The 27461-nt window shown below is 47.4% G+C and overlaps 1 protein-coding gene across 4 annotated transcripts in view; it reads left to right on the forward strand.

The window, feature by feature from the left end:
• PUSL1 (pseudouridine synthase like 1) overlaps window positions 1–27461 on the forward strand; it is a 65763-nt gene that overhangs the window by 17635 nt on the left and 20667 nt on the right. For all 4 annotated transcript variants that reach the window (XM_073317094.1, XM_073317096.1, XM_073317097.1 and 1 more), the window contains exons 3-5: window positions 1024–1211; window positions 14892–15041; window positions 17654–17827. In XM_073317094.1, coding sequence (XP_073173195.1) covers window positions 1024–1211; window positions 14892–15041; window positions 17654–17827 — 512 coding nt within the window. The remainder of the gene's footprint in view (window positions 1–1023; window positions 1212–14891; window positions 15042–17653; window positions 17828–27461) is intronic.

Here is a 27461-nt window from a genome sequence, read left to right on the forward strand (position 1 = left end):
GGTGAGAAGAGCCAGGGCTAGGGAAAATCTGGGACAGCCATATCTTGGTGGAAGATTGGATTTAGAATCTGGGTCACCCTAAAGGGGAAGTCACCTTAGAATCATTGAATATCAGGGTTGGAAGAGACCTCAGGAGGTCATCTAGTCCAACCCCCTGCTCAAAGCAGGACCAAACTTTACAAAACAACCAGCCAACCTACTCTTCTATTTTCTATTCTGTCTAGGTTTTTATACCATCCTCGTCACCACAGTGTCTGGGCACCTTCCAGTTGTGTATTAAGCATTGTGACTAACATCTGTTGTATGTGATACCTTCTTCCCTGATGACAATTGTATGAAAAGCAACGACCTGCATCTACAGCGGTGACTAGGGATTTTGAGTGTCTCCATCTTTGGGTGTCCAGCCTAAGATGTCTTTTAAAGGAGCCTGATTCTCAGAGGGTAAACACTCCGCACTGTCTGAAAATCAGACCCCTTTATCGTGTCTCAAACTGGGCCCCAAAATCACCCCGTCATGTTTGAAAATGGGGTATTTTGTTGTTGTTGGCCTCAAAGAAACGAAAGCACCCACTGGTCTGCTTTCTGCAAGGGGCTGAGGCCTCTGAATTGGACTCCTGTTGATTGTCCTTGGAAGCTGATGGACCCCAGCCCCTTGCAGAATGGATCCCTTGATGAGAACTGGGAAAACATTATTAAATATTTGCCAGTGACAGAGCTGTCTGGTTTTGTTTCCTGCTCAAACGATCGGAGGCCAGTACTTAGCATGAGTCATGGTGAATGTGTTGGGGGCTTGGAGTGAGGAGTTCTCTTTCCTCTGGTGTGTTACTATAAAAAAGAAGCTTCAAAGGGAGAAGCAGGTGAACTGATGCAGGAAGTTTCATTTGCTGTACGTGCTCACATTAAATATGTACGATTTGATGTTCTACCAGAGCAAAGGTCAGATCAGTGGGACCAGGCCACAGCGTTGTGTTCTAATGCCTCCTTGCGAATCCCTTGCTCACTGTCCCTTCTCTTGGATTGCAGCGGGCGGCACAGAATCTCAGACCCGTCACTCCCATCAAGTTCTACGTCTCCAGCCGAACGGACACCGGCGTCCATGCCCTCTGCAACTCCGCTCACCTAGACATCCAGAGAGCCGCCGGGAAGCCGCCTCTCCCTGAGAGCGTTATTGTCTCCGCCCTCAATTACTACTTGAAACCCGAACCAATCCGGTGAGTGGGGTGGAGGGACAAATCTCTCTCTGCGATTGCTGGCGAAGGTGCGATGAACTCCCCCGCATTTATCCACGGAATGGGTCTGACTCTTACACATCTCTGCAAGCTCTCCATCCGCGTCCACACATACAGTTTCCCCTGTCCCACCAGTGTGGTTCAGCAGTCAGGCAATCTCATCGTATCACAGTAATGGCACTTGGTGGAGAACCCTATAAGGGTTGAAATGAGGGAGATCCTGGGGGGATCCAGCTCCTGTAACAGCTACATTCAGGGCATGGTGAACCAGTGATGATGGTATGCCTGTAACTTCATATCCTTGATAGACAATCAAGGGGTTGTTCTACAGAAAGCTGCAGATTGCTCAGGTAGTCGAATTTAGCTCTTCATAAAAGCATTTCTTTGCCCGTATAACCAGCTTTAAATAAGATTGCTTCCAACAACACAAAGACCTCTGAGCAAATAAACAGGATTTTCAGTTGCTCGCTAGCACCAGCCAGGCCCTCTCCACTCCAGTGAGGTCAGCCCCATCCCTTCTCAATACGATCTCTTCTGCCACTTGACCTGGTTCAGAGAAGTTAAGTCAAAATTCCCAGTTTATTATTTTTGTAATAAAATACGATGCTCTGCTCAGTGATGCAGCTACACAATCCTTATGAGCTGATACCAGATTGGTGATAACTAGACCAAGGAGCATGTAACTGCAGAGTTGAGCACGATATAAGGATCTACATAGACTAGACTAGAATGTCTGATGTTTTGTCTCCTTTCCCTCACCCCTCTGCAGTTATTACTAGTTCTCATCGAATCACAAAATCAGCTTATTTTGGACAAAACCCAGGTCTAAACACCTGCTCCCACAGACCTGGCTGCTGGGAAAAATATGATAATTAAACCAAAAGCTTTTGTAGGGAAGTTGCATTTGTTATATAAGCAATTTGTAAGGTATATTGTATGTTAATTTTCTGTTTTTCCAACGGGATGGGTGAACTTAATGTTCATCTGTTTCCTTCCTAAACTGTTGTGTGCTGTTACTGTGAGCTGTTAATAGTGCTATATTCCTCCTCCGAGGTGGGTGCATTTCAGTGATTAGTGAGTGAACGCTAAGCGTGATGTTTACTTCCGTCTTTTTTTATTGTTTTGAATGCTTTGTGGAAAACAACCAAAAAACCTCTCCCAAATTGTGGCACCAACATGCTGTTTGCAGATCATCACTTTGCTTGTGTGCTTTAGCTCTCTACCATACCCACTATCTGTCTTGTCTGTTTCGATTGTAAACTTTTTGAGGGCCGGGATGATCTCTTTGTTAGTACAGCACCTAGCACCATGAGGTCCCCGTCTCGCCTGGTCCCTAAGCGCTTTCATAAATAATAATCTACGTAAGTGCTTTACAATCCAAATTGGCATTAAGGAAAGCAGGTAGTTGGGTCAGTGCCTGAGACCTGGATGATAGATCCTTGATGTAAGATGCCCATTCATGGTGCTTACAAGGAGCATGGCCTGCACCATCACGTGTCGCCACAACCCGCCTGCTGTCTGGTGGCGTGAAATTAAACAAAGGGACGCTTATGGAGGCGAATACTCTCCTGTCACAGAGCCAACGGGCTCGGGACAAAAAACAAATCCCCAACGCACTCTGTGAAAGGATTGTTGTTAAGCATAGCAACATTATTGTAAAGTGTCCCTCCCCGTCCCAGCGCCCCTGTTTGCTTTAAATCCTAATCTCCTCTTTGTATAGCAGGGCCCAACCCAAATGCCGACACAGCAAGGCCTGGGATTTGGGGGCTGACATCACAGTTGCATCTGATCTCGGCATTGCAGGGTAGAGAATCCAGTTGTCTGACATTGGGGGACTGCGCCAACCCTGGCTGTAAATTGTCAGCTCTGAGATATTTTTGCATGGGTGGTCGTGGATTTCTTTTGTTTTTTTTTAATGCCACTTTTTCTCCCCTCCGTGTTGCCTGTCCGGTTTGGGAGAATCCCCAAATCAGCGTATGAAATACCATGTAGGGTCATGTCCTTTGGGGGGGGTGCTGAGCCAGCCCTAATAGCAAGACACCTCCAAAGCACAGGACACCCACAGCCTAGCCCAGTTGTTCTCAGACTTTTGTACTGGTGACCCCTTTCACACACCAAGCCTCTGAGTGCGACACCCCCCCCCCGATAAATTAAAAACACTTTAAATATATTTAACACCATTATAAATGCTGGAGGCAAAGCGGGGTTTTGGATGGAGGCTGACCGTTCATGACCCCCCCATGTAATAACCTTGCAACCCCCTGAGAGGTCCCAACCCCCAGCTTGAGAACCCCTGGCCTAGCCCATCTCTGCAGCACCCCAGAGAGAGAGCCATTTTTGTTATCCCAGCGGGAGTGAACGGTGAGACAGATTAGGAAGCTTGGTTTAAATGTCCTGATCCCCCCCCCGCAAAGCTCTCTCAGGCTTTAACTGGTGTGGTGGGTGCTCAGCAACTCTGAAAAATTAGGCCCATTGTCAAAGGTGTTTAGGCGCCTAAAGATGCAGATAGACGTCTGGCGGGGTTTTGAGAAGCACCAAAGCCAGTTCAATGCCGAACGCCCATTGGCTTCAGTGGGAATTAAATGCCAAATATGCTTAGGGCCTTTTGTGACTTGCTCGGGTCCATGCACTGAGTCAGCATCCAGCCAGAGTCAGGCCGAGCTGCTGGTCCCCATGCATGTTCCGTGAGACCCTTTGGTGTGTTGACAGGTGGAACAAGGTGGAGGATTCGCTGAGTTGCCGGGACCCCAGAGTTCTCTCTCTGCTCTTGTTCTCTTCAGCACCATCTCCAGAGCGTTCTTCACGGCAGCGTCTTCACGGCTTTGCCGTTAGTGTTGCCCAGGACAGGCGTGGTGACACCCCTGGATGACAAGGGTCAGCGTGGGAGACTGCCCCGCTGTGCCTCCTGCTTGGGAGCTGTCCTCCAGTATCCTAAATTCAGCCATGGTGCTCATGAGGGAATCCATGCTTGCTGCCATGGTGGCCGGGGTCCTACCCGCGCACAGTGAAAGCTTTCCCAGGGTCTGGAGCTGAGTGTTTGTAGCTCGCAGGGCAGCCCTCTTGGAATTCAGGTGCTCAGCACCCCTCAGGATCAATCCCTGCTCTGGTTTATTGCAACGTTTCCGGAGCTGGGTGACCAAGCTACTTTGCATTGAAATACAGTGGGGCCTTTTGTCTGAAGGCTCTCGACTGAGTGAATAAAAGGAGCAGCATCTGCAGCAGCTGTCTCGGAGCCAGCTGTGCGCTCTTATGTCTGAACAAGTGCCATGGTATCTGCTGGGCGGTATGGGAACGATTAAATACAGTCCTCAGAATTTGAGTTTCACGGACAGAGGAGATGCAGAGGGAGAAGGTGTTGTAAGAGACTTATTATTAAAGGGACAATCAACTTCAATTATTATTTTTAATTGACTAATTTCCTGAGGGATTACTGCTCCCCTGCTGATGTGTAGAAGGGTCTTTAGGGCAGGCTGAGGAGCGATCTCATTGAACATACTCCTGACACACACACAGTGCATCTTCCTTTTGCCTCTTCAGTGTTAGTTTTGCAGCTGCAGTTCTTTGGAGATGCCCTCTCCTGGTGCCTGGGAAAGGGAGTTCATCCACCAAGGTGCTGGCGAATAATGCCTCGGTGCTGGGGCTTGGGACAGGGAGCCCAACTGGCCCCCGGGAAGGAGTGAAGCTGGCTATAAAATGCTGGCAAATGCAGAGTAAACAAACTGGCCAAAAGAGAGATTTTCTGATCTCATTTGTTTAGCGTAATCTAAGGTGTAAATATTTAGGTCAGAGTTTTTCAGAGGGGATTGTGGTTTTGTTTTGTTTCAAGTTGATGGTGTCTCTTTAAGTGCAAAAAACTTAGTTTGCAAAGTCCATTAAGTTCCCTCAAAGCAAATGCTTCTGTGATGATTATTTAAAAAAAAATTCAGTCCCACAATCTCACTATTCAGAGGCAACCCTACAATAATAAACCAGGCTGTACAGCTCAGCACTCAGAGGCAACCCTACAATAACAAACCAGTGTTGACAAATGTAAGCTACTGTGTCCAGATACCCTGCTTAAAATACAGGAAAGAATCCTCGTGGTGGTGGTTTTGAGGTTTGGGGTTTTTTGATACTTGTGACACACAGCAAAGCAAAAATGAATTTGAGTTCATTGACAGTTACGGTGCAAAGTAAAAAGCAGCAATAAGATAAAGTTTGACTCCCACTGGCAAGCCCCCTTGTATAGGTCTCAGCTGTACTGCCAACAGCAAGTGCATCACTGTAATTTCACTTGTTTAAGCCCTCAGCCAGATGGATTGGTAATGGCTGTGGTTACCATGTGGCCTTTGAATGCATAGTCAGAGGCCAGCGCATGAAGCCAGTATTTCACAAGCCAGCTGAAGTTACATGTTTAACATCTGTGGGGAACTGTCCCTCGAAAGCTTTCACCTTGTACAACACATATAGAAAATGGCCTACACAGCTGTCTTGAGAGCTAGGAGAGGGTTTGTTTTCAGATGACTCTTTGGTTTAAAAAAGGCAATAAAATAGAATTTGGTCGTATATTTTCAGTCTTTGAACTTAACACAGTTTGGAAGTCAAAGAACTTCTGATCACTCCAACAGTAGGAAGGAACAGAGTATAAATGTGGAGGTCCCATATTTGGTTTCTTGCCTGTGTGGTCTAGTGGTGGGAGCAGTGGTTTGGAAGTCAGAACTCAGAGATACAAAGGCCAGAAGGGACAATTATACCATTTAGTCTGACCTGTATATCACAGATCACAGAATTTCATCCACTTCCTCCTGTGTTGAACCCAATAATTTGTCCACTCTATTCCTGGCTCTGCCACTGACTCATTGTGACTTGGGCAAGTCACTTAACTTCTCCATGCCTCCATTTCCCCTTGTGTCAAATGATTCCTCTTGGCTTCATTGGGGGTGGTTTTAGACTTTGTTAATGTTTGTTTGGTGCTCCAAAATCCTCAGATGAAAGGTGCTCCAGAATTGCAAAGTGTTCTTTTCTGAATTCGTTTGCAAAATCCCATGCAATTTTTCTTTCTAGCAAAACAAATTTGGTGTTGGCAGTCATCCAGTTTCAACATGAATCATGGTGGGTGGGTGAGTGAGGGACTGAATTCGATAAGGAAATAGCCCGTGGTGATGTGTTCCCACTGTGACTCTAACTAGCGAATTGTGGGGTTGGAGGTAAAGGTTTTAAAATCATGGCAAGTAAGTTGACAATGTCCTTGTGATTGATTATAGTCTGGGTTGATGGCTAATCATTACTGGGGGGAAAGGACGTGTAAGAAGAGCATTTTGCTTTTGTGACAGATGAGACAAGCATCGAGAAGTGGAGTTGGGGACCAAAAAATCTTCTGGTGTATATATGTGGCTGTGTTGGAAGTCAATGGCAATTCCTTTCATGCATCAGAGGGTGAAATTTGGCCCCACGTGCTATAAATAAGAACTCTGAGAGTGATGAGGTGTAGGATGCCAATATGTTAATTGAATTGGGAGGCATGGAGTTTCTGAAAACATCTCCAGCTGTTGCATGAAGGCAGCAGGGTGAAAGAATTGGTTTTCAGTCCAGCAGGCTGCCAGAAGTTATGCTACCATAACCACTATTAACTAAAGGAAACCCAGAGGCTCACACGGAATTTTACCGTGGTACTTCACACTTCTGTAATACCTTGAGATCTGAGGATCTGAACACCCTTTCCACATCATCTCTGGGGGGGAGGTAGGGGATGTACAGGTATTACTTCACCACAGTGGAATATTGTGTTTAACAGCACAACAGTATGGGGTAGGAAGTAAAGAACACAATACCTCTGTGAAACTGTAGCGAGGATTTAGGGAAGCAGAATGCAATTACTTGAGATGGAGTTTGGCCAGAATACCATTTATTTTTGCAGTATTATGACATTTTTAATGACCGTGAGTGGTCAGGATTTTGGTCTCTTCTGAATGACATGGCACAGTGACCTCTATGGCCAGACTGGGATATTGGTTCAATACTGACCTGGAGGGAAGAATGACACCATTCAGAACAGCCATTTATCCGATGTCTAACACACATTAAGAAAGTGTTGGCCTTTGTCTCCCTCTAGTGGCTGGTCTGCTGAAGGGGATAACAGCCTACTGCAGTTGCAAGCTAGTGGAGGTATTCCTTTAGCTCAGTAGGGGGCTCAATAGGGGGCCACACTTCTAGCACAGGACGTTTTAGGTTCAAACCCTGTTCCAGGTCTAAGGGATAGCTCTTCCATTTCTAGTACAAGGCCTTGGAAAGCCAGATAGCAATCTCCCTGTCAAACCTTTTTATGAGGCAAACTCTACTTCATACTCAATACATATCAAACTGTTGATTTATTTACCTCCTGATGGGTTAATAGATGCTGTGGAAATAAACGTGATGAACTAGAGATTTGATCTATAGCGTGGCCCTAGATTCTGTGCTGGGCTTTGGATGGAGAGGGGAGGCTGGTTTTGATGATCGTGATGAAAGCTCAGAGTTTTCTTCCTTCCAACCCATAAAGAAGCTCACGGTTTTATGTGCTGAGATTGACATTAGACAGAAGATCCCGGTTAGAGAGCATCCAGTGAAAAGTTGGCAGTCGTATCCCGCAGAAGAGAGAAGCTTTTCTCTTTCTGTATGGCCTGTTGGTCTGGTACAGTTGCAATGACTGACCCCTGGGACGGGGAATCTAACTTTATTTGGTCTTTAACCAGTGACACTGTGGCTCTGATCGGTTAGAGGGTTTGGGTTTAGAGGAACTCGGGTTGGTGCTGCTTCCCCTTGCTGTACTTTTCAAAACCGTCCGTCTGCTTCATATTAAGGAATTGGTGACGGGCATGAGACGGAGCGGACTCAGCAACCGCCACTCTCCCTCTGTCAATATTACTCTGCTGAAAAAAATTCCCTCCTAATGCTGAACAGAAAACTCAGCACTTTCATGTGGTTGAGATTGGGGAAGTGGATGGGGGGGATGGTCTTTGTGAAAGCATATGATTGTCGATAGAGTTTGGAAGGGAAACAAGATTCCATGCTGGCTGGCTGCATTATCAGCAGTAATATCCTTCTGTAGAGCTCTCCCATATGCCATGTGATGGGTCTAATCTCTCATCTGATCTTCCCCTCCACAAAACTGGCTGCAGCTGCATCATCCCCAGATGATGCTCCACCAAAACCCACGCTCTGGAGCTGGAGACATGTGTGAGGAATTCCTAACCCATCGCAGAAGAGGTTGAAACCCACCCTCTGTCCCAGCGCATCCTTCCCCCCCCCCCTGCCACCCCCAACTCTCGCTTGTGCCTGCCCACAGTCTCGGCTAACCCTTGCACCTTGCTGCGCCCTGGGCAAAAACTCAGAGGACCTAAGGGCATTCTTGTGTTTGTATTCTGTGGCTCCTATCCCTATGGCAGTGGTACCTTGCGCATTATCTGCTTTATAGGGATTTTACATGCCCAATGATCCTGTTATTCCCCAAAAGCTAGTCTGGTTGCAGTCCCTTAGCAACTGCCACATCTCGACTCAGTCTTGCATTACTTTAGGGCTGCAAGGCACATTTTAAAGGATCTCGCCCACGCAGATCCAGTATGTACCACATAGATGGAGAAGATCTGTTAAAGACATCTCCTCTCCCCAGCGACTGTAGGATGGCTACCCGCCGAATATTTGCTGGCATTTTGTCAGAGTGATGGAATCATGGCAGGAAAATTGACTTGTATTCCTTTTGTTTCTGGTTTCAGTTCCATATTTGCTTATTATTTGCTTCTGGATTAATGACAGACCTAGCAAAATAAACATTAATGTCAGATGAAAGTGAAGGAAGTCAAGTATTTGGTTCCCCCAGGGTGTTCGCAGGATCTGCTAATAAAATATTGCTTCCATACAGATTCTGTTGGGATCTTTAAGAATCACTTTTGCTTCCTCTGTATCACCAGTGGAAGGTAGTACCTCTCTGAATCAGAGCGCAGGAGAACACAGCCAAGGCTTTCACAGTAACGAGTGATTTTTGTACCATCCACTTGAGATGTGGGGTCTGGTTTTCAGACAATGCTGAGCACCTGCCTTCTGAATATCGGGTCCCTTTACGGCATCTCAAGTGGATCCCCCACAGACTGAGGTGCTACCAATCACCAGTTACTCTTGAAAAACTTGGTCAGTGGGTTTGCCCCTCCCTCGTGGGAGGAGCGTCCCATAAACATCTACCAACGCCCCTCCCCTCCCCCCGCCCCATTATCACTTTCAGAATTCTTCTCTGCCTTGATGCCTCCAAACAACTTCACAATGGTTAGGCTTCTGGGGTGCGGAAACCACAGCCCAGTAATGCCTCATTGTTTCCTTGTGTTCCCCCTTCTGTTGACTTATATGTCATTGTCCACCCTCTGGAGCAGGGACTGTCCTTTTGTTCTGTGTTTGTACAGCGCCTAGCACAATGGGGTCCTTCTCTGTGGTGCTACAGTAATACAGATAAATAGTCATAATTCAGTTCCTGTCAGTAGGTGGAGTTCTCTTACCATGTGGGTTTAGCCTGTACCGATCATGCCTAAGCGCTGTATCCGGCAAACATCGCCAGGCACTGGGCCCAGGGCTGATCCTGCTCTGCCAACCTCCTGCATAAAGTCCGATTGACTTCTGCAGGGCTCCCAAGCAGGTGTATAATTCCCTTTGCAGGGTCAGAGGCATAAGCAATAAAGGTGGGGTGTTGCAAATCAGTCACAAGTTTGCTTTGTGCACCATAGACCGCACGTACACGGCAGGGTTCTGAGAAGGGCTCGCTGCTCGAGCTGCTTGAAATGTTCAGAAGTTTGGAATATTTTTGGGAAAAAACAAATTCATCTCCCCCACTCTTTCAAACCAGCTCTAGTCCCAGTCTGAAAGACAGACTTGGTAGAGAGGAGACAATTCACTCCTGGAAGGATGGGAGGGGTGGAAAGGAGCCAGGTTACAGGTCTATGATTTTGTGGTTGCAAGAAGTACACTTATTTTGATGACTCCATCTTTTATGTTGTTGGAGAAATCCCAGCCTAGGTAACCAAGGGACCTAAATTCCTTTGGAAATCCCGACTTTGTCAGTGCCAAGCATGGTTTTTGCAGGCCGTGCTGCTGAAATGGGCTCTAGGAGTGACTGAAATGAAGCAAGGAGGGAAGCTGAGGGGACTACATTGTGGAAAGACATTCCTAGCTCTAAAAGATCTGTAGCTCTCACTACGCTGAGTGTGCGAGGCAAGAAATAATGTGTACACAGAAGAATCATGTGTGCATAAATATATTTCTTTTTTGAAAGAGCCGCTCTATTGGAGTGCATACAAGGGTGATTATTTCCTAATAAGTAGATGAGCATTGACGAGGAAGGCTCCAGGGGAACTGCATGCTTGCAGAGTGTGTGTGCGTGCGGGGGGAATAAATGGAACATTTAATTATGGTACTGGGGTCAGATGAGGCTTGTTACAGGAAAACTGCATTGAGTCCTTCAACTCCGTGATCCTTCCTGATCCACTCCATGGCAGTCGGGGAGAGGATCAGCGGGCACTCCAGCTGGCAAAACCCCCAGGGCACAAGAAAAATATTTGTAAATCCGTTTGTTGCTCAAATATTTGCTCTTGATAGGCACCTGGGTTTTTTAACGGCTGTTGATCTCATTCCTCCTCAGATGCCAGGTTCAGAGCACCCCATACCTAATGCAAAGGGCCCCCGGCACTGTAAGGACCCCTGCATTCCGCAGAGGGGCGGCCCACCTTGGTTAGAGTCACACCTGCCAGAAGAGGATAATGACCTTTCCCTTCCACACCTCGGCCTCTTCCAAAAGCCCATGGGGCAATATCCTTCGGCCTGTCCCTGCAGGATAACAAATCTGTGCTCAGCTGGACCAAGAGGGGAATTGAGTTCCAAGGCGAAGCATCCTTTGCGGGAAGCACTTCAGTATAACCTCTTGCCTCCAGTGGCTTAAATAGGTGGAAAGAAGTGGAGGAGCTAACAGGGTCGTGGGCACTGCTCCCTAAAGCCAGAGAGAGGAGGAAGAGCTGTATCCCTGCTTCCCCCCGCTGTAATCTGTGGCCCCCCTCTGTTTTAAACCAAGGTAGCCCCATCGCCATGGCAGCTTCTCACAGAGGCTCCTCTACCTGGATTAAAATAGAAAATAAGGGAGTGTAGGAAACGGACAAGTTCTTCACCGGTGTAACGGCTCTGAAGTCCATGGAGCTGCGCCGGGGATAACTTTGTCCTAGCGCCCTTCCTCTGAATACACAAGAGCTTGTGATTTCGTGGAGGTTTCTTAAATGCAGTCCACGTGCTCATCTTGCTGGCTGCAGAATCAGTCTAAGAGGCAGCAACGTGCTCCCTGCATTTCCACCCGACTGCGGCAAAGTCGTGTCTGTCTTGGGGGGGTGGGGGAGTGACCTAGTTTCCTGCTATCTCCATCTGCTGCAGTGAGCTGAGTAACAGCCTTCAGAAAGAGCTAGCGAGGATTGTGCTCCTTGGGTATCCAGGTGGGCCATGACTGGAAGGACCTTCCTTCTCAGGGCCCCGATTCAGGAAGGCACTCGAGTTCATGCTTGACTGTAAGCATGGGAGGGGACTCATTAAAGCCCCCAGGGAAGTGCTGTTTACCCCTTCACATAACATACAAACCAGGGGTCATCCAATTAAATTAATAGGCAGCAAGTTTAAAACAAACAAAAGGAAGTATTTCTTCTCACAGTGCACAGTCAGCCTGTGGAAGTCAAACTCCTTGCCAGGGAATGCTGTGAAGGCCAAAAGTAAAACTGGATTCATAAAAGAACTAGATAAGTTCATGGTGCGTAGGTCCATCAATGACTATTAACCAAGATGGTCAGGGATGCAGTCTTACGCTCTGGGTGTCCCTAAGCCTTTGAGCCCCAGGCTACGGTACCGAGTTAGGTCAACGTAAGCTGCCTTACATCAACCTAACTGTGGAGGTGCCTACGCTCCAATGCTCCTCCTGCCGCCTTAACTCGCTCGCTACGCTGATGGAACAAAATCGCCTCCAGGAGAGGCGGAGCTCTTCGGGCGACGTAGTTAGGGCGACACAGTGTTGATGCAGACACTGCATTGCTCACGGCGTCCTCGGTGACCTCCAGGAGGTGTCCTACCGTCACCGCACTGGTAACCGGTTTGAACCCTGCTGTCCTGCAGCCAGCTATGCAGCTATACGCCCCTCCCCTTTTAACGCCCCGGGCACTTATGAAATGGCTCTTCCTGTTTGCTCGGTGTGGAGAGCTAAGTCGGGCAGCAAACACCCAGAGGAGGTGGATCTCCTGGGTATGTGGGGAGGGGAAGCTGTGCAGTCCCAGCTCCGCGCTAGCTGTAGGAAGTTCAACATCTACCGCCAGATTGCTCGGGGCATGGAGGAGGACTACGACAGGGATGCGCAGCAGGGCCGTGTAAAAATCAAGGAGCTGGGGCAGGCGTACCAGAAGGCCAGGGAGGCAAATAGCTGCTCTGTTGCAGAGCCACAAACGTGCCGCTCCTACAAGGAGCTGCACGCCGTCCTCGGCAGCAGCCCCACCTGCATGGTCAAGAGCCCCATGGATATTTTGTGGGGGGGCTGGAGTCACTGGCCCACTGGAATGAACTCTGAGGATGAGGAAATGGAGACAGAGGAGGATGGGGACAGGTGACAGGGAGAGCCAGGTGTGAGGAGCCAGAATCTCTTTTTGACTCCTGAGCAGTCTAGCCAGTCCCAGCAGTCGAGCTCTGGTGAGCCTGATGCAGGGGAGGGAAGCTCTGGTAAGTCCTCCGTTTGCTTAAGTACAGCAGGGACACATCTGCCCATGTACGGCTTTTTTTAACCAGGCTAGATGAGGTCGTGAAATAACCAACACAGGGTCAGTTGCTATCTGCTTCTCATTCCCCTGTGCAGCGAGGCAGAGGGGGCCCTGGTGAACAGTTAATTTATGCACTCTGGGGTGTCCCGTGAATCCTCCGTAGAGATCTCTAGGAAATTTTCCTGGAGCTAATCTGCAATCCTCTGCTGAAGGTTTCTTGGGAGGGCTGCTTTGTTTCTTTCCCTGCGGTAGGACGCTTCGCCATGGCACTCGGCAATTACTTCAGAAGGCACCGTTGCAGCATTCAGGCTAGCAGCATGCAGATCCAGTCTGCAGCCAGATGCATGCAGGAGCTGCTCCCTTGCAGCCTCAGTTACCTTCAGTTTACTGCCTGTGGAAAATGGTACCAGTATTCAGAACAACAGCCCGATGTGGTCGTACTGATACCCCAGTGCCACCTCACCCCCACCCCTCCCCGGGCTGCCATCCTGCTCTCTGACTCCGAAGCGAAAGTGAGAAAGTTTTGCTGCAAATCTATCCATTATGTCCTGCACATTGCCCAGAGTCACAGTCCTTCATAGCAGGAGGCGATTGATGGCCCTGCACCTGTGCATCACAGCCACTCCCCTGTGGATTTCCCCACGCCAAACTGATTCGTAGCAGTCTGGCCAGCTTCCACACAGCGATCGCTACTTAGGATTCACCTTGTGGCTATAATCTTTGCATGAAAGTCAGTGTGGATGTGCTCAACCTGGGGTAAAATCCATCAACTCTAAGATTTATTCATTCATTGCAGAGCTCTGCTGTGAAGGGACCTGGTGGGGGAGAGCATGGTTCTCTTGCCATCATTCGTGTGATCTAGGCATGACAGTGGGAGTTGCAGGATAGTGGGGAAGGTGCAGAAAGATTTAATTTTTAAATCCACATCAGTAGTAACAGAGTTAATCATGATGTTTTTGTGTAACATACTAGGGATACCAAAGAAACTGGTAAGTATATAGTGAATTCTTGCAAAAAAACACAAAACAAACCCCATTATGCGTCCCTTGACATTTGCACCAGCCACTGAAGAGCTAGTGGCCCCGCTGTGGTTGATGCTAGCCATAATGTAGCATAATATAATATCTTACATTTGTATAGTACATTTTATCCCACAGCATTTCTGCAAACCGTGAACAAACTCCTGCTTGTCTTACTCCTGCAAAACTTTCTCTGACACACACACCCACCCCCCTTAAGGGGAGAGAATACTTTATGCATATTTAGATGTACACCATTTTGCGTTCCACATCTACTGCTAAGGCGGAATGGAGCAGCTGTTTAGCAGTGCTCAGCAACACATGAGTTTAAGATACACCCTTCAGTTGAAACTGAAAGGGAATTAAGGGTGGCAGGAATTAATTACTCAGGTTGGAACCTAGGTCAGGACACCAAGGTTACCTCCCTGTTCTTGCAAAAAAAGCTCTGGGGTTGTTAATAACTGCAAGGGGTCAGAACCTCAGTTGTGTCTCATTCTAAAGATACCTCCTACAGCGACACAGGCTTGCTTTTGTCTGGGATTTAAAGGTATGCTAGAAGTGATGGCTAACACAGTCTAAAACTCTAGGGTGGGTAGTCGGGGTGTGTAGACTTTACCAAGTGCTAGCCAGTTGAGTTGAAGCATACAGTCTCCTTTTCTATCCTAATCAACACAAATCCACAGTGACCCCAAGTTCCATGCTAGAGCATTGGTTTGTTATCAGATCAAAGGGATGGGTGGTAACTAGGGAATCATCAGAGGAGCTTCCTAGAGAAGTCTGTTGTGTGTGTAATTCTGGAGGTCGCCAATCCAGGTAGTGACCAGGCTTAAACCAGTGGGTTAAAAAGGATCCCAACTTTTCTTTCCTAACAGCATTCTGAGTGCCTATCGGGTGTCTGATAACTTCCACGCACGCTTCTCTGCACTGTCAAGAACCTATGTTTATCGGCTGGTGACAGGCTGCTCTCACCATTCCCAAATACCGGTGTTTGAAAGGGATCTGTGCTGGGCTCCGAAGGGAGAGTAAGTTTATTTAATTAACCGAAGTTTTCAGGAAAATCCCCTTTATTGGATTATGGAGATGTTTTTCTGTTTGTTTGTTTTTTGTTTTTTAAGTTTCAAAGTGAGTTAAACTAAGTGGAATTAAGTCCACTTTAATTCTGAATAATTTAATATGGTAATGGGTTTAATGTGGTTTAACTAATACACTTTAAATTCACACCATTAGTTAATTTGGATTCACTTTCCCGAGTGTTCCTGTGTAGACAAGCCCTAAATTTCCAGGTGTGAGACCAGATCCCCAGCCAGTGTAAGTCAGTTTTGTCGAATGAAGTCATTGGAACCACACTGACTTACTGCCGCTGTGAATCTGGCTGTCCATCCTTTCTTCAGTGAGATCTGGGATAACTGCAATGGCCTAGCTGGCTTACAGCCAATAGCAGATCTGCAGTGATTGAGCCATAAAGGAGTGCATCTGTGACTGACGTTCTCTGCGCTGCCAAAGCCAGAAACTCGCAATGGAGCAAACTTTTTGCATCCTCTGTAGAGAGTGAGAAGCATCTAAAATGGAGACTTTTTTCTGTACAGCAAGTTAACTCTGACAATCTAGGGCGCAGTTATCCAACAAGAAACAAATGTGCAGAAACCCATTACCTTGCAGATTTTAGAGTTACAGATAGTCTGCTTTGTACAGTCCCATCAAGCCTGACAGCTCAATGTTTTTTTTTCTTGCCCCCGTTCGCAAATCCATATAATTCTTCTCCCTGGTCACATTCTACAATGCTGTGTGTTCAAATAATGAATGAACGCAGGTGCCAATCATTCATATGCAACCCTACAAAAACAAACCAGTCTGCGTTGCCCAGTGCTCGTAAACAATCTTGGAATAGCAAGCCAGTTGTTGCAGATTGGTACCTATGAAACAACCCTTTAGTAATATAGCAGCATACGTGCAATGGAGGATACAAATATTTTAGTAAAGAAACAGGATGTCAGTTTCAAGCTTTAAGATACTATAAATTGTTAGTTAAAGAATAAAACAATGTCAAGCTATCCTCATTCTTTTTTACTATCATATACTATCATAAATATACATTCAAGAATATTGGGGTTTTTGGAGTTTTTCCAATCACATTATAGTAAAACAGTTTTATAACTTCAAAGTCAGTTACAATAGTTTTATCACCACTAATGGAATAACTTGACATTTTTCATTACATGTATTCTTATAAAGCCAGCAAAACAATCACAAATGGTCCCAGCAGAGAAATCAAACTTATGTTGTCCTAATGGTAAATATGTGCGTTCTTTTTTGTGGGCTGAGGAGGGGGAAAACAACTTAAAACTGCAAAATTATATGTTGCACACACCATAAACCCTAATCTCAAGCTTTGTGAAATGACATGTAATTTAGCCCAGATGTTGCAGTTAATTTTCTCAAAGGACAATACCACACAGTGGGTAAAGACAGACTGTACCAAACGCTGAGTGGGGGGCAATTTACTAACTGGACTGATTCTTACTCTAACAAAATCCAGAAAGCAAATTCCCACTGATTTCAGTGGAAAGCAGCATCAGCCCTAAATCCGTAAATATATATTTTAAAGGGGACACCGTCAGTTTAAAAATCCCCAAACCAGATTCCTTTCTGTATTCCCAGGACCACCTTTAGAGCTAGTTGGGAAATCCTTTTTGTTCCTGTGAAAAATTTCCACAAAAATGGAAAACTGTTTTGAAGTTTTTCTTCAAAATTGTTGGGGCTTTTGTTGAAAAACTGAAAATGTTCAGCCAAAAGCCACACCATTTTTGTGGGTTTCTGACAAAAAAAACCCCCAACATTTAATCAAAAATGGACATTTCCTGTGGTGATTTCTGTTGGGAGGGAAGGACTCTCAAAAACAAACCCACCATTTTTTCCATAAAAAAACCTTAAAAGAAGATCTACCACCTTGAAACGTTTTGGGTTATTAAATGTGAATGGCAACTAGCAATCTTAACTTTACTTTTTGCCCTTTACACTATCTGTTCATTGAGAGTTTGCAGTGCCTTGAACTTGTGCTGTTGCCAGTTCCTCTTCCATCTCTAGTCTGTTACACCTGCGGGTTGGCTTGCTTGTAGCAGGCTATTCCAAATGCCTGGTTTAGGTAATTGTCCTTGTGTCTCTGCAATTTCCATTTTAATTTATCAGAACCTCATCCTCCAGGGAGGATTTTTAGTTTGTTTTTTTCAGGGCGGTAACTTTCATGCAGGTGATCAGAGGTTGCAGTCATGAGAGATCTAGAAGTTCTTTGATAGATACTGCCTTGCGTAAACCTTTGCAGTAGTAGGTCCTTAGAGGTGAACAGAATTCACATCTGGATTAGGGTTTGGAACACCATGTGTTTTGGTTTGGGCCATTAAAAGTAGGGGGCCATTTGCAATATGGGAGTTCCCCACCCTCTACTCGCCCCTCTCAGTTTTTTTCTAGAGTGTCTGAATCTGGGGCTTGGACTTGGATACTTCTTAGAAATTTATTCTTCTGCCCCCCCCCCCCCCCCGCCCAAAAGACATGGTTGTGCAGAACCTTCCCTTGCTTCCAGACCCCCCCCTCAGACCTTCCTTCTTGCTCTGATGTATCTCTCTCCATTTTGTTCCAGCCATTTGAATGTTCCTGCCATGCAGGAAGCAGCGGGTTCCCTCCTAGGGACCCATGACTTCAGCACCTTCCGCTCAGTCAGCTCTGAAAAGCCTTTCAAATCTCCCATTAAAACCCTGGCCCAGGCAGACATCCGACCCTCTTCTGGTTTCATGTCACATCACTATGAATACAGGTAAGAACCCACGTGGCCCTCAGCCCTGTCAGGCACTTTGTTGACCATACACTTGATTGCCTACTGCTTCTTCTGAGAGACCACCAACTGCAGCTTGCCAATAGCCCACTGTTCTCTCCCCTTGCCAGCAGCCTAAGACTGGAAACTAAGGGGACTGAAAGCAGCAGCCCACGTGTGAGCAAGCCGAATAGACACACTGGCTGCCTGGCCCACCATGGAGTGTGGATCAGGCAGATGCAGTGACATGTTGTGTCATTCCTGCCCTCCCTGGTCAGTATCGAATGCCACATTGCCGGGAGCCATTAAACTTGACTTGACTCTGGCTCTTTGCATCCTCTGGTCTGCTAATGGAAGGACATGCGCTGTTCTCACCGGATGGAGCATTTCCCTAACTCCTCCTTGCCATACAGCTGAGAAGGCAGAGAACCACTGGTTTACAGGGGATTAGCTTCAGTTTTTAAGGATCAAAGCCATCTTAAAAAAACTCTCCTTTCTGGTCAGTAATGTACCACTCATTAAGGTCAAGAATTGAAACTGGAGCACTGTGCCCATTCCTTGTGGCCTCTGTAAAGCTGTGCTAGATTGTTATTACTTCCGCATGAGTCTTGCTTGCATTAAGTATTTAGTGAATTAGCCATATTGCGTGTCCCTCTGCCAACTCCATCTCACTCGTAGGTTTAGAGTGAGGCACTTGAGCCAAACCTGTCTGTGAGATTCCCCAAGTGTTGCATGCAGATTTCTTCATCTCCGACTTTGGCCAAGATGACTGTGGAGCAAAATAAGGGACTGATCCTGTGTGGTGTAAGCTTCAGACATCGCTGCAGCATGCATGCCCTCCTTCATTGCTAGCTGTCCAGCCTTGCAGCTTGCAAGCGAGGTAGTTAAAGGGGGAGGCCCTGGCCATCTCCTAGCTTTGTGGTGACCCTTTTAGGCATGGTGGCACAGGATGAGTACAGCAGGCTCACTTGCAGGGTGATCTGTTTTAGGCCACTGGGAAGGGTCAGCCAAGTGCTGAGATCCAAGCTTTAGAGCACTGAGAGATTTGGGTTTGTTCCATAAACCACGTTTTAAAAAACTGACGCCTTGAAAAGAGAAGAAAATGGAGATTTGTTTGCACCCATGCTCATAGAATAGTAAAAGATCAATGACTGTAGCTGTCCCATCTGGGTCAGACACTCTAAGCCCTCTATGGGTGTGATCCATACATGAGAGACCCAGGGAGGAGAAACAGGGTGTTTCTGGGTTGGTGTTGGCGTCTCAGTGGATGGCAGTCTCTCTTGCTATCATGGCACTGAACTGCCAGACTCTTGGGTTGAGTGTAAGGCAGAGGCCATGGCCACTTGTGTTCATTAAACATTCCCTGGCATGTTTTCCCCAAAGTAGGGATTCTAGCCCTTGTCATCCTGATCTATTCCAGTTTAGACATTTTAAATTCTACCTCCATCAACCCCCAGCTCTGGGAGTGGCTCAGTCAGAAAAAGCATGCCTCCTGTCCTCCCCAAGACTGGGATGCACTGTTAGCTGCTGCGTTCCACTCTAGAGGCAGCTGCATTTCATCGTGAGGAAGAAGGGATTCTCCTCTATTTAATTTGCAAAGGGGTGCGGGATTCATCGGGAGTTAATATGCCAGAGAAGTGCAAGAGGTGGTTGGTTTTTTGTTTTTTTTTAAACACACTCTGATCTGAACAGCAGGTCATTGGTAGGCATTGCCCTGGCTTGTTAGGATAAGTGAATAATCAATTGTTCTGGCGTGCGTGTCCAGAACAAAGCAGTCATCGTGATGGCCCTTTAAATGAAGAGAAATGGTGGGTCATGATGGAAAGACTCCTCCTCCTCCCCCCCCACCCCCCGCAAAGAAATCAGTGTTTATAGAGCTGAGCCATTGGGGGGAGAATACACACGTACGTTTTCCGGGCTAGGCAGCATCTTGGTAGTAAATCTGCACCTACCTGATCTTAACTTTGGCCACCACACGCCACTGGGCAGCTGAATAAGCTGCCTTTCCAGGTAGTTCCTGGAGATTGCTATGATAGCTGGCCTCTTGTGCATGGCAGCCTCCTTGCTGTCAGTCATGGGCCGCTGTTGCAGGAGGCAAAGAGCCTTCCTCCATCAGGGATGGACGGAGCTGAAGTTAAAACACCTCTTTGCTTCTGGGGCCCCCCGAACCTGTGTCCCCTACCCTGCTGCGTTCTGCCCAAGGGAGAAGTGGCAAGGAGGTGATGGCGCTGTGAAAAATCAGGTCGCCTTCCCATTAAAGGCATGTCCTCCTGACAAAAAGCCACCCCTCTGCGTAGCTAGTAATGCTTAGCCTTGAAGGAGGGCTTTGCCACAGTAGCTAATCAATCCCGTCAGCGCCCCGGGGGGGGGGGGGGGCGAGAATTACAGGTGAGGAAAGTGAGGCAGTCCAGTGATTTGGCCCAGGGTGAGTTAGGCAGAGCTGGGACTGGAACTCGGGAGCGGCTGACTTGGAGTTTCTTCTCTCGCTCCTAGCCACGGCTGCCTCGTGTTTATCCAGCTTGTGCAGCCTGGCTTTTCTGCACATTTCTGCTGGGACGTTTGCAGGCTCACCTCAACCAACAGGCCTGCAGTCTGCCCAAGGGTGGAGGGAGGAGCTAGGGGAAAGGGTAGAAGGCAGGTAAAAGGAGCCAGGAGAGGTGGTGATGGGGCAAGAAGGGGAGCTCCCTCTCCAATCTTGCTGCTCGATAATAAATTGCTCATAGTCCAGCAACCAAAGGAGGGGGCCAGAATTGCATCTTTACTGGCACAATCCATCCAAAGCCACCTGCCTGTCCATTGTGAAGTTATGGTATAGCTACTCATTAGCGTGTGGAAACGATTGCCCGTGTTTATGGCACGTCTGGAGCCTGGGGGATCTGGAATTGGTAACCTAAGTGATCAGGCGCATCAGGGAAAAAGAAGTGTGATTTGAACCCTTCTGTATTAGTATCCAGTAAATGGCCAGAGTGGTGCACGTCCTGCTTTTCATCAGTGCAGCGTGTCTAGGTGAGGGTTTGCAATGGAGTGACTGCAGCAGTCTAGCTACTCCAGTGCCAGTATCATAAATGTAGACAGGCCTGTTTTTAGTACCCGGGCTGTTTCTTGAAACCCATCAGTTCCTCTTTGAGGCAGAGCGAAATCTCTCTGCACTGAACCCAGCTCCAGGCAAAAAAACCCAGTGACTGCTAAGGAAAGTACTACCGGGGAAAGCAGTAGCTTGGCAGATCTTTCTCTTGTCACTGATCTACTAATTTGTGAATTTTTAACGTGGCTGGTTTTGTGTATTTGACTTTAATAGAATGCTGTTGATTTAAATGGTTTGGAAAGGGACTGTGCATTTTCTAGTTTATCTTGCTTCATAAATCTGTGCCAAGCAGCTTGAGAGAGCCTTAAAGTGGCATCACACTAGTTGTTAGAGGAGCATTTCTGCTGAGTTCTGGCGATGCACAAAGACGGCTGTCTTATAGCGAGTCATTTTTACAGTGATGTAATGTTTTATTTATTTATTTACTGAGCATACAGACTTGCGGCTTTCAAAGGTGCATGATTTCAATGGGATTTGGATGATTAATTCCCATAGATGCCTTTCAAATCCCAGCCTTAATTATTAAAATCTTGTTAAACCAAACCATTATTTTTCTGGTTTAGGGAATAAATATAGTTCTGGTTTTATTTATCCTTTGTATTAATCGCCTGGTTATAATTAATCAGATGTTCCCTCAGTGGGACAGTTGTCACTTATGAAACTCGGTATGCACCTTTCCCAAACCTGTGACTGACGGCCAATGTACCTGGAGCGTGTGCATTTCTTTACTGAAGTACCAGCAGGAAATCAGCTTGCAAAGAAAGGCCTGAGATTGCACGAACAGCATATAAATAGGTTTTAAAACTAATCTAAGAGGTTTATTTTATTTTTTTTCACTCTGGAGGGTGGGATACAGTGAATGATAAACCATGATCTTTTAGTCAAATAATGCATCTTTTCTTCCTGCTTCTTTCTTCCCCCCCAAATGAAAACCAAGCTTCTGAATTGACCCCTTGTCTGTGTAAAAGGGCAGCTGTTAAAACTGCTCCCTCCATCAAACTCACCGTTGCCTGGCAACAGTGGAAGTTAGGTTAATGTCCCATCAATACAAAGCACTCTTGAATGCTAAAGCCATGTTCAGGAACTTAGCCCCATCGCTTCCTTGGGAGTAATTTTCCATCACCTGTTTCTCACTGAACATGTATTATTCGTTGCGAGGTGCTGAGTTGTGCCAAGTGAAAAGCCAGCCCAGAGTTTTGCTCGGAAGCAGAATGGTGTGTGATATTAACGAGGAGAACGTTCCCCCTTATGGAAAAGTCTGATAGAATTTAACAGAGAACCAATCATTTCTCTAAGTTTATTGAGTCATCTGATATAACTTAATAGAGAATTCTATCCCTGCCATAAAATTCTATAAGAAGGCTCAGAAAACTTTCAGAAAGAATCTCATTTTCCATTCAGCTCCATAGGTTTTTAGGGCAACCTCTGTAGACTGCTATTGGTTTCATCCTTAAGTCCTATTCGACTTCGCCATCAGAGATGCCACTTGCTGTGTCAATTTAGGAAGTCAGATTTCACAGGCAGTTCCAGCCCTAGACCCCAGCAAAATACGGCAAGATTTCAGCCTAGTCTTGATCAAAAATGCACTTTTTACATTCTTCTTTTAGAATAAAATTAAAACTCAGAGATCAGATAGGTCATGGGCTTGAACACCTTTATTAGCCCTGTTTTACAGATGGGAAAACTGAGGCAGAGAAGGGGAAGTAACTTGCCCAGGGTCATGCAGCGAAACAATGACAAAGCCAAGAACTGAATGCAAGTGTCCAAATACTTACTGTGGCCAGGCCCTCAGTTTTCCTTCTCCTTACATTGGGGTCCACGGTTATTGATCAGGGGTCTTAGAGAACTAGGGACAAAGAAATCCTGCCTGTGGTGCTGTATAAAATTAAGGGAGGCTGCATTAAATATATTAGCCTCGATTCAGAACACCTGCATAAGTGCTTTGCTGGATCAGGGCCTTAATCTGCTTAAAATTGTGTGTGCCGTGTGCATATGGGCAGAGCACGTACATCATCTACGTAGAGGGAAAGGAATGGCACGGGAAAGCGGTAGGATATTAACGTTTTCTGACGGGAGCAGAGTCTGGGGGGGTGGGAACTGAATGACACGTTGCAGCAGGATGTTATTGGTGATTTTCTTGGAAAGCATCCTCCCGACGTGGCGTGTTCTAACGCAGCGTTCTGCAGCCTTCAGCGCGCCCACCTCCCGTGCAGGCTGGCAGGTGATCTCAACCCCACTCTCCCCGTCTTGATTGCATGGTAGCTTTTCACCTTCCCAGATAGCCGAGCCCTTCCCCACAAGCCTGTAGGTTCTGGGCAGGCCCAAACCGATGGGGAACCAACCTGAACAACATGCGTGCATTTCTCGCAGCCACACTTTACACACACACAGACCCCTTCTGCATAAGCACAGATGGTCCAAATCTTCATAGCTGCCCAGTCTGCCATTACTAATAATTTTGCAGGGGCGTGGGAACAGACCACAGAGCACTAACAGTCACTTGCACACAAAGGTCAGCTGTTAGGATTAGCAAAGGCAAATGTTATCCCGAGTGGCAGTAGGAAGGAATTGAGGGAGGATTGGTGAATGGGGGAGCAGGGGCATTTAGGAACTCCCAGTGCATTGGATAGTTTCCATTCGCTCTCACGTGAATTCCAGCAGCACTTAAATACTGGTGAGTACTTATATTTATGAGTCTATAAATGTGCTGTTACATATGTACCCCCCTCTATGCCCAGAATGGACTGGAGAGTGTTTTGCCTCTGGCCATGTCCCTTTGTAGAGTCCGCCACTGAACCGTGAATTTTCAAAACCACTTTTTCCAGAAATGAACCAGATTGGATCCGCCATAAAACAAAAATCTCCCCACGTTGGTAGGATGGTGTTGAGGTGTCCTTTGGAGGTTTTAAAATCCTGTTTTCAATGAGTCTTAGAAACCCTAAAACTTTTGGAAATCCAAGACTGGTATCCATTTAAGAAGCTAATATTTTTGTCTTCATCACATGGGCACTGGCTTGTTGTGGCAGGATCATACTTTAGGGCAGGGTGGACATTTTGGTTGTTCTAGGGTTGCTCTTGAGTGCTATGCTGTGCATTCTGGGTTTTGATTTTATTGCTGTAGGAGAAGAAGGTTGTTTCTCGTTTGTTATTGTAGGGCTGCTCCTGAGAGTCGGGCTGCAGACATGGATTTGTTGTTATAGGGTTGGGTGTGAATACTGGGTCTTCTGCCATTTGAGGTGAGGGGATGGTGCAAAGGCACAAAGTATTCAAAGACGGCCAATAAAGAATAAAAGGGGTTTGCAAGCCTAAGTGAAATGTTGGGAGAACTAGCGTTGGTAGGATCCCCTTTAAGGAACATTGGTGATTATTCAAGTAGGTTTTAGAATCGGTGTGATCTCCAAGTTGCAAAAAGCAGTGGCTGTTTCTATCCAAGCAGCACGGATTTGACAAGGGAGAGGAATGCCTGCTTACCTAATGTCTGGACCAGAATCTCCATCTGGCCGTTTCCCCCGACTCTCGCACCGGCATGGGAACGCCTCTCTGTCTGCTGCTACATGCCTTCCTGACTGTTACAGATGGATTCCCTGTGCACGTCGGTTTCCTGATTTGCTTGCTCTGGCCTTTCCAGCAGCATGTGGACGTTGCGGTGTGGATTGCGGAATGATGAAAAGCATTCTGCAAAGTCGGTGGTGACCATATGACTTTCCCCAGTCAGCTCTGATGAAATCGCATTGTGGGTTTGATCTGGGTATTAGGAGAGGGTTTTTTTCTGTTCCCAGCAGGGAGCATTCCCAGAGTCAGCACTTTCTCTGCAGGCAGTTGAATTGTACCTTGTTTTATACCCCGTATCTCAGGTTGTAGTTATTGCTCTGTTTGTGAGCCATTGTGCATACGTGTATAAGAACCTACACCTAGCGCATCCAAAGGATCCTACAGCTCTTTACAAGCTTAGGAATCACTCATTCAAACTAGGCAGGGATTGCTCAGTGGCAGCCACCTCTGGGGTGGAACATGGCAGCTGTTTAACAGCTCACAGCAGTTTTCCACTTTTAATTTAGGAGTGGAAGTGGTGCTGAACGCGCGCGCTAGCTGACGTGACAGAGTTTAAATAGGAGGAATGTAGGAACTGTGTCTTTTGACTAGGACACTGAGATTAAAAGCTGTTACCAAAAAAAACCAACCACTCCCAACTTCAGTTTCACATCTTCCCTGAAAGATTGCTCCTCCTGCCATCCAGCAGTTTCCAAACACCCGTTTGGGGCACTGGTTCATTGCTGAATCTCTAGGGGGAAAATGCCACCTACTCCCAGACCCACACCAAGGACTGCCACCACAGTGAGCTGGGCTGGTTTAATTTGCAGTTGGCTGCCGACCACTGGCTTTGGATAGACTTTTCACAGCAGCTGCTCTAATGCAAAATGGCATCATTCAGCCCCGCAGGCTAACTGGGTTTGCAGAGAAGAGCCAGTAGCGTTGTGAGATCTGTACCAGAAGTTCTGAATTCCCATCTCCCCACTGGGACTGGTGCTCATCTCCTCGGTGAAGGGTAAGTGATGAATCAGGTAGATGTGAAAAGCCCCTTTATTCTTGTTGGATCCTGGAGGAAGATCACTGATGATCCTTGGGTTCTGGACAGGCCTCCTTGTGTCAGTTGGTAACTGCATCCAGTCAGTGGTGCTGATGCGGATGATCAGCCATGTGTCTGAAGAACATAATAGCAACTCTAACTGCAGTAGCTCTCTGCTGCAAGTGCATAGTGCATCATCGCACTGCAAAATACCTGGGGCCTACCCTAGCACGCAGGAAGATCGGCGTTCCCTTTTGCATGACATTCAGCTGCCTGCCTGCAAAACCCCAGTTTAACTGCTGACCAAAACAGGCACTCAAGAGGTTTACATTCCAGATTCTTTGCAGGGCAGCCGGTTTCCTTAATCTGCGTCTGTGGCGTGCGTCTGTCTGAATTTGGGCTTTGTGGATATCAGTGCTGAACTCAGGCCACAAAGTTCCCATCCAGCTTTTCCCAAAACCGGGGGGTGGGGGGGGGTGGGGGCAGATTCACATTGGTCTCTGTGTTGACGCAAGGGATTCAGATGTTTCTGATGTTGCATTAACGGGTATAGAGTGGGGCAGTGGTTAGAGAAAGCAGTGAGGATACAGAGCACTTGGAATACAGCTGTGTCAGCTGTTGCTTGGTGCCAGATGCAGCCATCCCTGGGCAAGATCCCAGTGGAGTCTGGGCAAGGGCTACCAGGGTTGGCTGGGCTGACAGAGTTGCCAGGTAGGGGAGGGGGCAGAAGGTCAGCAAGGCAGAGGCAGGAGAAAAGGTCCGGTTGAAATTGGAAATGTAACCTGGAGAGCGGGTGGCGCCTAGCCCCAGAATTGCCTGGACACGCCGTAAAGCGGATGCTGTCCTGGAGTGGGCATTGCAGGGCGTGGGCGGCTCTGCACCAGAACTGGTGGCCACCCTGCATGTTTAGGTGTTGTGCGCCACGGCACTAGACTTGCAACTTCCAAACCCAGTTATAGCGCCACTAATGGCCTCCCATCTACGCTCCGGATGTTGCCAGGCCAGCGGCCCCGGGTTGTAATGGTCATGGGCCAAACACGCTGTCCTGTGCAAACCCCCTGATGATGCGGCACGTAGTTACAATGCACAGTGGGCCTGGCCAAGCAGCAAGACCAAATCCTGTTAGAACCCAGGGGCCCAGCTCTGTAAGCTCCTGTCCTGGCTGCAGTCCCTCTTGGGTTCAGGGAAGACAGTCACACTTTGCCCAGCTTAATGCCAGAATTGCTTATTCCCCTCTCCCTCATACACTGGTTGCTTTTGTTCCTGTGAATCGCGCTAATTTCCACCCCCTTGTAGCTGCAGTCCAAGATCTATAGTGACGCTACAAACCACTGAGTGCTGTAGCTTTGCCAGAGGCTCAGAGAGAGAGAGAGATGCGGGTCCTGAGAGCTTGGCAAAGCCCTGCTTTCTCTGGGGCGGGGGAAGGAATGGGGAGGGGGGGCAGACAGAGCATGGAACAACCTAATGCCATGAGGTTCCAGTTAGTAATTCATCCCGAAGCCTGGTCAGGTAACGTCTAGCAAATTCGATTAGAAATCACACCCATAAAAAATTCCTTTTAATGATGCTGAACGCTGGGCGGGGATGGAGACGGAGGATGGGGTGTGGGAGGAGGAGGCAGATTTATAGTGAGCTGCAGCTTAGAGGAAAGCAAGGGAGTCTTATCTGCAAATGCCCCAGGGACGCCTGTAGCCAGCATTGCAGAGGGTTGGTTAAGGGGGGAAGAGATTTGTTTTGTCTGCTAGCAGTGCTCCCCCTCCTTCCCCCGGCAATCCAATCTGGCTGGTTTCGAATTCCCTCCTCCCAGCCAAGCACAAAACCCTCCTCGCTGTGGACCCCGTAATGTAATATCCCCACCGAAACCCAGCTCCTCTGCCTTTTCCCAGGACGTGAAATTAAAACCAGAGGCGGGGAACTGTCCCCTGCTTCCAGCACTCACTGTGTCTGGGGTTCTTAGTAAGCAGTGCTGCGGGGTGGGGAGCTTA

This window comes from Lepidochelys kempii, chromosome 18 (assembly GCF_965140265.1).
Source record: "Lepidochelys kempii isolate rLepKem1 chromosome 18, rLepKem1.hap2, whole genome shotgun sequence".
NCBI classification, from domain to species: domain Eukaryota; kingdom Metazoa; phylum Chordata; order Testudines; family Cheloniidae; genus Lepidochelys; species Lepidochelys kempii.